Source organism: Anneissia japonica, unplaced genomic scaffold (assembly GCF_011630105.1).
Source record: "Anneissia japonica isolate Jap-2015-1 unplaced genomic scaffold, ASM1163010v1 scaffold17857_len154030_cov113, whole genome shotgun sequence".
Lineage (NCBI taxonomy): Eukaryota > Metazoa > Echinodermata > Crinoidea > Comatulida > Comatulidae > Anneissia > Anneissia japonica.
This window is the reverse complement of record NW_022754816.1, coordinates 99165-110247: the sequence shown is the minus strand read 5'-3', so window position 1 is coordinate 110247 and position 11083 is coordinate 99165. Positions and strand designations below refer to the sequence as shown.

At 38.8% G+C, this 11083-nt stretch overlaps 3 protein-coding genes across 4 annotated transcripts in view; 2 read left to right on the top strand and 1 right to left on the bottom strand.

Annotated features, from left to right (window-relative positions):
• The first annotated feature begins 3845 nt into the window (after positions 1-3845).
• LOC117123260 overlaps positions 3846-11083 on the top strand; it is an 18860-nt gene continuing 11622 nt past the window's right edge. For both annotated transcript variants that reach the window (XR_004447828.1, XM_033269117.1), the window contains exon 1: positions 3846-3997. Coding sequence is in view for 1 of the 2 variants with exons in the window: in XM_033269117.1 (XP_033125008.1) it covers positions 3940-3997 (58 nt within the window). In the remaining variant the exon portion in view is untranslated. The remainder of the gene's footprint in view (positions 3998-11083) is intronic.
• Positions 5696-7874, top strand: LOC117123258 (protein ALP1-like). The gene is made up of 3 exons (XM_033269115.1): positions 5696-6114; positions 6576-6846; positions 7014-7874. The coding sequence occupies exons 1-3, from the start codon at positions 5771-5773 to the stop codon at positions 7722-7724; spliced, it is 1326 nt and encodes a 441-aa protein (XP_033125006.1). The 5' UTR covers positions 5696-5770; the 3' UTR covers positions 7725-7874.
• LOC117123259 lies at positions 8030-11077 on the bottom strand. Its single transcript, XM_033269116.1, has 6 exons — positions 10728-11077; positions 10221-10382; positions 9854-9925; positions 9543-9662; positions 9276-9413; positions 8030-9138 (listed from the first exon to the last, which is right to left on the bottom strand). Exons 1-6 carry the CDS (start codon positions 11074-11076, stop codon positions 8783-8785), a joined length of 1197 nt encoding a protein of 398 aa, XP_033125007.1. The 5' UTR covers position 11077; the 3' UTR covers positions 8030-8782.

Sequence of the window (11083 nt, the reverse complement as noted above, 5' to 3'; positions counted from 1 at the left end):
TTTATTCGGAAGGAGAAAATCCCCGCCCAAGAGCATCTCATCATTGATAGGGGCTACATAAAAGAATTCAGTGTATTCACTAGACCCAAGCCTAAACTTAACGGGTCCCACCTTGTAACCCGGCATTGTAGTCCCCCTTCCAGCTAGAGTAAAAGAGAGTTTAGCTACAACTGGTGGTAAAGGTTTAAGGCTAGAATACATTTAATCTGAGAGTATGGTGTAATCTGCTGCCGTGTCCACAACCACGTTGATAGGTACATTATTTACATGAGCAGTTGCGTGTGTAAAGCATTTGCAGAACTTACCCGACTTACAATTATTATTTCTGTCTCGGAGTTTTTTTAGCTCTTGACCAATGTTAGATACGCTCACAGATTCAATCGCTTGGGGTGCAATTGCCTGCAGGTTACCTGATTTATCAAGGCTAGTCGGCGATTCTACTGGAAAACTATATGTTTTAGTTAATCCCATACATGAAGAATCTGATTGACTCTGAACCCCTGATCTTAAAGTTCCAATTGAAGATGGTTGGCCTGACTTAAGAGGAGGGTCGGGCAGCTGGCCATCGCCCCCAACCTCTATTCGTTTAAAGGCTCCTCCTCCTTACCCCCAACTTGTTTCATTTGCTTTTGATTAAGCAAGGGGCAATCCCTCTTGAAGTGGCCCGGGTCATGGCACTCGTAACAGCCCTCCCCCCCGTGGCCCAAGCACGCTTAAAAGCCTATCAAACTTAGAATTCAGCTGGGACATTTAGAAATCAAACTTAGCGTTCGATTGCGCCAGCTGGGTTTCAAACTTAGCGTTCGCTTGAGCCATGAGGGTTTCAAACTTAGAGTCCAATTGGACTGCCCGAGCTTCCATTGCGGCCAATCGACTACTAGTGTCGTCCCCCGAAGGTTTTTGACTCGAGGGACCAGGCCTCCCTGCCCTCCTAGAGTTGCTTGTGGTTTGGAAGCTAGGATAGCTGGATTTGTCACCCCTATTAGGTCTTCTCCCACTTGCCTAACTCTACGGTAGGAATCTTCATCATCTTCCCCATCCTCTTCAGAAGCCGAAGAGGATGAAGACGAACGGCGAGAAGCAGCGGCAGATCGAACATGGGCCTTAACTACCTCCTTGGACGACCTACCCCTTCTCTTAACATACAACCCACTGAGGCTTACATACTGCTCGCATTCCCTTAACGCCTCAACCAAGGTTGCACATTTCTTATGGAGAACATGCTTCCCCGCCTCAGAGTCCCTGCACCCTAAACAAAATCTTATGGCTGCCTGTCGCCTAATCCAAGATTTTGGAAGGGCACCATAGGCCTTCCTTGTCATAGTGAGGACCCTATCTCCCCGCTCATCTACTGTTTCGTCCTCCCGCTGGGAAGAGGCTTCTAATTTAGCCTGCAAAACTTCCGGAAGGTCATCCTCCTCATATCGCTTATCAAAGGCGCTCATGAGTTTGCGAAAGGAAATGTGTCTATCCATTTCTATCAGATTGACATAAAACTCGGCCGCACTCCCTTCCACACACCAACAGAGTGCGTCCGTTCTTTCATTTCCCGAAAGCTCCTGCTCCTCTGCGAACCTGAGGAACCGCTGTCTAAAAAAGGACCAGTTTTCCTTCCCTTTAAACGTCAAAGTCTTTGGGATATTTTTAGACTTAAATGATGTACTCCTTCGTTTGGGTGGAACCCTCCTTTCAGTATGCCTTATATTTCTCAAAAGTTTGGCATACCCCTGAGAATCATCAGATTCTCGCTCAACATCCTGATCACTATGCTCGTCACTATCACTGGAGTAATCGAGCTCCCGTCGGGTAGATGCGGATGCACCCCTAGATGACTTAGCTGCACGGAATGATGTTCCCCCGAACGGCTATTTCTACTGCCAGAAGGATTACTTTTAGTAGTGGAGGCTTCGAGGTTCTTACTGGAAACGAGATTTGACACTGAGTCAATCATTTTGGAAAAACCCCGACCCTCTAGCACTGGATTGGGAGTAAAGTCAAATTCCTTAATTAACTTAAAACCCCCTCCAATACCCTTAATGTCACTCAAACTCGTCGGGTAGATGTTACCATAACGGGACCTCCACAGGATAATCTTTTCCCCCCGTTTTTTACCAACATTAGGGATAGCGTAAAGATCCGTAACATCACAAAAGTTTATCCTAATTTTACCACCCCGCGACATTATGGGTCAAAGGTCAAATTTGATTAAAATGAAAGTAGTGACACTCTATAAAACAATTCGCACAATGATCGAAAAATTCAAATAGTAAACAACTCTCAAGGTCAAAGTTCAAACAAGCACAACTTAAAAGAAGTAGTAAATAGTAGAATAAATCGCACAATGATCAAAATATTCAAACTAACACAACTATCAACTTTTAAAGTTAAACATGCATACAATTGAAAGTAACAATAATAAAATAGTCGAAAAATTCGTAGCGTTTAGCGAAAAATTCAAACTAAAAAAACTACAACTCTCAAACAGCAAAAACAATATTCAATTAACGAACGTGGTTAGTGTTATTGGGAAATAGGTTTAAGTACGCAGTAAATACAACTACACCTATCCGAATCAACATTCACACAAGCAACAATGCAAACAAAGTTATGTTCACCTGTGGATAAAAACCAGGACGGTTAGAAAGAATATATAAATGAGGAATGCGTATTACACAACTATCGATCCTTACCTTAAGTAAGAAAACAAAGACTGCGCTTCTTTAAAATGGCTGCACCGAAATACCACACCCTCTCCTAAACACTAAAAAGGTTATGCCTAACTAATACTCCTAAACTACAAAATACTTGTGTAGGTACTCGATAGTCCTAGTAAGACTTCCTCAAACCGGCCAAGAGTGTGCGATCTACAACACTTCCCTACACAAACCCTAACTGTCCTATTCTAAATTTCAGTACAATCTCAGTACAAATGATCGTGAGTGACTCCAAACTCACAATCGGCGATATCAGCTCGCAGCGCCAATATTGTGAAAATAGCTATGTATACTTGGTACTTACCGTTTACGGTATTGATTTCCCGCGTAGCTATACACAATGGTGATAACACTGTCACAACTTGTCTGGTCGAGCTCTGGACTTGAAGTGCTCTGACTGACCGATCTCCGGTCTCACAGTTCATTAATTTTCCGTTGACTCTTAGTTTCGTTCTCGTCATCTTACTAACGATCTGAGCTCCATACTGTACTTTTAATGTGTTACAGATTGCAGTGTCACTGTAAGACAGTGGGATGTCTTTGATTGACAGTCTGGTTGTTTGGTTGTTTTACAAATGGATTTTGTGTGTGAAACTCATAGTGCTTGCCTTCAAGGTCAACCCCAGAAGATATCAGTTTAAAGCGACTTTCAATGTGGTCGATATAAATACGCCAAAGGTTTCGGATTTTCTGCAGACCTAGTATGTAACCAGGGTCTATTACCTTACTTAGTTCAAGAAATATATTTTCTGCCTTCCATGATGTTTGATCCTCCGACCTTTCACATAAAAAAATAAGCTTAGTACTTTGTGCAACACACACGTTGGGCTTCCCCTGGACATGTCCAGGGTAGTCTGTTGTTGTTACAGCTCCAGCCATGTAGCTAACGTACGATACGTTACAGGTATGTAATCACTGTAACTGGTATAGCCTAGTTGAAATAACTCAAAAATATATAGGTTAAAAATTACCCGATTTCGTTATTTTTGGCCGCACACTAGGTCAGAAGGTATCATGTAATGCAATATAACTCGAAGAAAGATGATCAGGAATGGAATACATTGAAAATAAGACGTTTTATTAAGAGCACGCATACGGATTTCGCCTTGGTGAAACTGTACGCCCTCTATCTATCGCTCGACCATACTTGGTTATAACCACGCTCAATGTATCTATCTACCGGTATACGATATTTCGAGCCTTAGACCGAAGAAGTGTTCTAAAAATGGATATCAGTTGGAAGTATTATATTGTTTCGGTTTTATATCTCTCTTTTAGTTACGGTAAATATTTCGTTTATAATTTTTTCCTTTAGGCCTTATTTCTGTTGGTTTTCTCTGAAGATGCTGTACTTTTGCTGTACGTTTTATTACAACATGGAGCTTTTATTTGTAGCCTCCATGGTTACAACGATCAACTTTAAGAGTCCGATTTATGTAGCTATAATACATGGTATTTTTTACATTTTAAGACTTGATGGTATCACTCTGTTTCGTTATGAATTGATTAATTAAAAATAACTTTATGACTTGCGAATATTCATGGGTGTTAATTAACCGAGTAATGGGCCTTTCTGTAATTATACATATATTAGGGCCTTGGCCAGTGAAAACAACTCCTTCTGTGAATTCAATATTAAGAATGGGCCTTAGGTTTAGATAATTCTTCGCTGTAATATTTATAGCAAAAAAATTTAGAAGAGGACGGCCGGAAAACATACCAAAATGATTGCTTGTGGAAAGGGGAGGAAATAGCAGGTGTTCGAATAGTTCTAAAGCAAAGGGGATGCACATAAAGGAAGAGCGGAAGGTACTCAGTGGGATTTAAGGCAAAATTGATGTTTGTGAAGGAAAAATTGGCTAAAAATGGTGTTTTATAAGAGGGAGACCCTAGTAGGCCTACATGATCACAATTCTGAGTTTTAAAAATGCAAACAAATCATAGAAACTTCGGTGATATTTTAGGATTATTATGCACTCTACAACGAGTGTAAGCATCAGCATGACTTAACAAACACACAGTAGTCTAATAATACAATTGAAAGCAGAAAATGGACAAAGAAGACGAGCATCTAAGCTTAGTAATAGACTACCTTCTTTGGAGATTACGAACAAAGCCTATTGATCCTTTACAAAGCTAGACTTCTCATCCTTTGGAGTGTAGACCTAATTCCCTTTTGACCGTAATCTATTAACATAACTCTAGAGATGATTGTATTTTGGGAATTGTTTTTTTTTTTTCAATTAATATTTTGTTTTGAGGAATAACTATCCAAAACCATGTTGGTTTAAGATATATTATTGTAGAGATATTTACATAACGAAGAGGCGGATTGAAGGGCCTGCCCCTATCCACTCCCCCCCCCCCCCAAAAAAAATTGAAATGAAAAGTACCGATCTCGCGCGAATAAGCTCTCCGTTCGAATAAGTGCCCAATTCTAATTTGAATAAACGCCCCGAATCAATCCTGGGACTTTGGATGTTGGCATGATTTGAGGTGTGGAGTGGAAACACATTCTCCTGTAGTCAATATCAAAATGAGGATATTTATCTTGGACAAATGAGAGCTCCCTGGACAGACAGTATATTTCCAACTTTCATCTTCTTACATTTGTCTATAGCCTATAGTCCTACTCCTTTTTCGGACAATTTGCACCTTTAACACATTCTCATCTAAGTTTTCAAGAAAACCTGCAATGATCATGCCGTCCTGCTATTTTCAATCGGCCGATGGCCAACAAGCTAACCACCACCACTGATTTCATCTCGGGACATCAAAGGTTATAACTCTGGCATCGACATTCTAGGCGCACGTGCGTCCCTACACGCTGAACGTCACAAAAACTATAGCAACCAGACCATAAACCGTCAGCGTACGTGACGATTTACCGTTGTTTGTTGAAAGACAAAATATTAGATTAATTAGATATTTAAAATATTAAATATCCGTTAGATGGCTGTCTCTTATACACATCTGGGGAGCCGATCAGCCATCATAAACTTTTCTCCACTTACATGCGGTTGACAATCTATAAATAATAGTGCTGTGTTGTGAAAATGTTACCTTCAAGATTATTACCTGCGTTTTTACCCCTTCTTCTACAAATTAATTCCGGAAACGACCACGAGCTTAATGAAAGTACTGCCTTGCTGTTGTGTATGCTTTTGGAGTATATACTCATTAATTTGAAAACGCAAGAGAGGATTCGACAACAACGCCGGCTCAGATACCTTCGGTATGCGGAGGAACAACGCGAACTAGGGCAGATTATGTTCGTCTTACATACAAGTCAGGATGCAACCACCGCTAGAAGGCGGCTCTGGCGAAAAAAGAAGAGTGTCCATTGGTGGGAAACCATTGTGCCTTTGTATTCTGATAAAGACTTTATCGAAAATTTCAGGTACAATAATTTGAACAATTATCAATATGCTGTTGTATGTTCAATTGTTATTTTTGTGAGGCTTCATCCCAAGATTATCAATCGAATTCTACTGACAGAACTGTCAACTCTAACATTCAAAAACTTAAGTTAGAAGCCGTAGGCCTAGGCCTATCTAGCGATACCGGTCGATCGTTTATTATAGAATTTTAAAGGTAGAGCTAATAAATGCTTAAATTAATCGTAGATCCAATTTGAAAGGTGGTTATTATTATTATTATTATTTTTTTGTTATTTGCCCATGCTAAACTAGGTTTGCATTTTTAGGCCTAGTAGAACATGCAAGCACTTTTTTAACAGTATAGAGGTTGATTGATCTGTGGTGCCTTGGATTTTGGTCACTGTGTCCCGAGAGATATTCACAGCGCAATTATTATTAAACCACATTGAATTTCATCAACTATTTATATTTTATTATTCAGGTTAAACAAAGAAACGTTCAAATATGTTGTCGACGAGCTGCGACCATTCATCGAGAAGTCCGAGAACAACAACGGTCCAACATTTTCTACCGAATGGAGGGTTGCTATGACGCTGTACAGGCTATCATCGGGGATTCCATTCAATAGAACTGCTAATCAGTTTGGCTCTGCCAAATCGACAGCTTGCACTATATACCACGAAGTTTGTGAAGCTATTGAAGCTGTATTAATGCCAAAATTCATTACTTTTCCAACTGGACAAGAACTTAAGGTAAATGAGCAAACATACTGTTTACTATCTAATAAACCGGTACAACAAAACGAACTGGTTGATATAAACTACAGTACAGTGATATTAAAAAATAAAAGCTTGCACATGCCTGTGATTTTAGCAGTTAACATGTTAATAACTGTTCTGTTCTATACAATTTCTTTCAGAAAAACATTGAGAAATTTAAAATGAAGGGTGGCTTCCCTCAAGTTGTTGGTGCGATAGATGGTACCCACATTGCAATTATTGCACCAAGGGATCAGCCTCAAGACTATTACAACAGGAAGGAATATTATAGCATCGTACTCCAAGGTGTTGTTGATGCCAACGGCATGTTCATAGACACATTTTGTGGCATGCCAGGAAGTGTAAACGATGCCAGGGTCTTCCACATTTCTAACTTTGGCGAAGCGATAAAGGATGGAAAGATTTTCAAACCTTATATTGAAGAGACTTTAAATGGAACAAACATACCTCCATTGATATTAGGAGATGGGGCTTACCCATTATTAACCAATTTAATGAGACCATTTCCAAACCGTCCAAACAAGCCAAGGGAACAAACTCGTTTTAATTATAAGTTATCCCAATGTAGGGTTATTGTTGAACACGCTTTTGGGAGGTTGAAGGGCAGATGGCGGATATTACTAAAACGAAATGAGCATGAGACGCATAAGCTGCGCCCAGTTGTACAAGCTTGTTGTACATTGCACAATATATGCACAAGTAATGGCGTTCCATATCGAAATGCATGGACTGATGATGAGGTTAGGAACAGCCTATCTAACCAACCCACCAGAGTAAATCGTATTGTTCAAGGTCCAAGGGCCGAGCAAGTTAGAAATGCCATTATTACAGAATTAATAAAAACCGAGTAAGTTTTTTGCGCCTGGAAACACAGGCTCAAAGTTAGTTTATGACAACATTGTAATATTGCTTTTGTTGGTTTATGCTCGTGTGGGGGTGTGTGTATACATGTAAATACATAAAAAAAAGTTTTTTCTGAATAAATTATTTACTTGCATGAACTGTTTTTATAATTTATTACTTTTGTAAATCTCCGCTCCAACCGACTCCTAAAACCACTTCAAGGGCTTGAAAGTTGAACTACTGCAGAATTATTTTGGCCCAGCCATCAAACTATTACTGTACAGTAATTAATAACTCAATACAAGAATTTACTTTGAAAACATTTTATTACGCAAATACTTTAAAAAAAAACAATAGGTAAATCCATTGAGGTTGAGTTGCATACCAAACTTTCGCTACCATTATCATTTTCTGAAAATATAAGTTAACATATAGTTGTATTGGCACATCTTAAAAATTTACAATACTGTATTGTTGAAAGTTGATTTAACATATTTTAGTTGTGAAATGCAATTGCACATGAAAGCAAGGATTTTTGGCAAAATACTTATTCATAACATCATAACTCGAAACAACAATTTACTTTGAAAACGTTTTATATGCAAATACTTAAAAGAAAACCAAATCCACTGAGGTTGAGATGCTTACTAAAACTATACTGTATTTTACCACATACAACAAGGTTGAGATGCAAACTAAACTAGTACAAAATTTTGCTACCATTATCATTTTCTTACAAATAGTTAACATATAGTTGTTGTGGCATATCTTAAAAATACACAATACTGCTGAAAGTTGACTTTAAATTTAAGATATTTAGGTTGTGAAATGCAATTGCACATGAAAGCAAGGATTGTTGGCAAAATACTTGCAGTAACTATATTTCATAACACACTATACATAATATACACGTTGAAACTACACTTACAAAATGTTACCACAAACATATTTTAAAGAAATAAAATTTCATGCATATAAAAAATCACAAGTTGTTTGTTGAAAGACAAAATATTAGATTAATTAGATATTTAAAATATTAAATATCCGTTAGATGGATTGGAATGTTTTAAAGCTGATGCCACTGCTGTTGGTGTCCGTCGTGTTGGGAAAATTGATAAGACTGTTGACGGCCGAGGTGGTGCTGTTGCGTTACAGACTGGCTAAGAATAGACAAAAATTGCTGTTGGAATTCTTTGTTTTGCTGTCTTTCCTCTCGTCTCTCAACCATTTGTTGGCCGATGACCGACACCACTTTGTCGATCTTGCTCTCCAAATTAGTCTGAGCTTTGCGTAGTTCTGCCTCTTGTCGTTCATCGATTGTCTTCCAACGTTTAAAATTGTATTCCTGCATTTCTTTTAAGCTTTTCGTAACAGCATCCACAGTCCTATCTTTTTTTGACCTATGTCCATCATCATTTTCACCTGTTAAAATTTAAATTGACCAAAAATAAATAGAAAAATAGAATTGTTAAAGTGCTTAAAATTCATCCTTTCACAGGTCAAGTTTAAAAGGGGTCAGACAAAATAATTTTTCTTTTTCAGTAGCTTATTTAACTTACTGTCAGGTCTACGGCGTCTGAGGCGGGACGGGACTGATGGAGCCTCTTGATGTGGCATCTGAGAAGAGCTGGGTGATGGTGTTGTGGGGATTGGCCTTGATGAAGACTGCATTACTGGTGTTGCTGGAGTAACTGCATCTGAGGAAAAAAAAAACATTTTCCTGTAACATAGCTAATTTAATGTCATGTTGTTGAAATAAGTACTGTATAAACAGTGTATAATTTGTTTATCTTAAAAAATGAAAAAAAACCCCCAAAATTTCTTACTTGTGGGCCTAAGTTGTCGGATTGATTGAGGTTGTGGAGCCAATGAAGCATCGGCAAGGCTACTTGCAGGCATCTGTGGTGAGGGACTGCTCGGAAAATCATCGTATTCATCCTCCCAGCCTAATAGAATAAAAGAATTAATTGGTAATAATAAAGAGTAAAAATTGACTACACACTGTGAAGAAATTGTTGCAAGAAATGGCAGTACAATTCAATAAAATACTGAGTATCTTATACTTGATACATGAAATACTTCTCTGCAAACTTTTAATGTGTCTTCCACATAACAAAGAAGGTGTAAAAAATCTTACCAAAAATCTTGCTTTTTTTTGGAGGCACTGGTGGCACCACATCGTCATTTTCATCTTCCTGCAACAGCGATACTGAAAGAAATAAATATGAGTAAACGGTGTAATTTTGTCTATAATAGGGAGTTTTCTATGCATGAGGTTAACCTACAGATGACGTCATTATTACGTTTGTTACGGGTTTACGCATGCTTAATACGATTTGTTTACAAAAGGGCGTGTTGCATGTTGGGTATTAGCGTTAAAGTTAAGGTTAACGTCGTGCATTGAAAACTCCCTATTAACGACTACTGACTTAACGCTGTTGTCTGTTGTTTGGGTTTATTTGATGCAGTGCTTGCTTACTTTATGCACTATGTTTTTGTCTTACCTTCTTCATCATCCACCAAACACCTTTTGCACGTCACCTTTGAGCCAAAGCCCTCTTCGTTTTGTTCCCCAAGACAAGGTGGTATTATATGTGTAGGTTTTCCACAGACCTTGCACTTGTGGCTACCACACTCTTCTTTACACACGACACATATTGGAGTTCCTATAATACAACGAAGACAACCCCAAAATGTTTATCAAATTATGAGTTTATAGATTCTGGGGTAAGTTAAGTTACACATATTTAATCCGTTATATTCGACAAATGGTTGTACTATTCTAAATATCAATCAAATTTAATGTGGTCTTAAACAAAATTTCATGAGTTGAAGTAATAATATTGGCAACGCCCAAGCACAGTATTGCAAAAAAGGCACAGCAATCAGTAGCCGTTTGTTTGCTGCTACAGCCTACAATAGTTACAAATAATTAAGTGGCCTAAATAAAAATACACTGCTTGCATAGTGCAAAAACAGATTTAGCCTTATTTATAACAAATAATTATTACCTTCAAGAAGTAATCTATTGGCAGTTTTGTTGGTGCTGGTGTTGTTGCTGCTGATGCTGCTGTTGGTGCTGCTGTTGCGAGGCCTTGGCTGAGGCGGAGCATTTGATGACTGGCCTAACAGTATGGCTGGCGGGTTTACACTTGGTTTTCCACCAAGAATCTCGTTCAGTGCATGGTAATGGGGGCAAGACGCTTTACTGGGATCGTCGGATATTGTAGTACCCTTTCCAGTCCCCCGAATGTAGACGTCCCGAACAGCTTTAAATTCAGCTCGTAAGTTTTTCAACTTGGTCACGAGAGCGGCGGTTGTGATCCCGGTGTGACCAAGATCACGCATTCGTACAGCCATTTGCTCA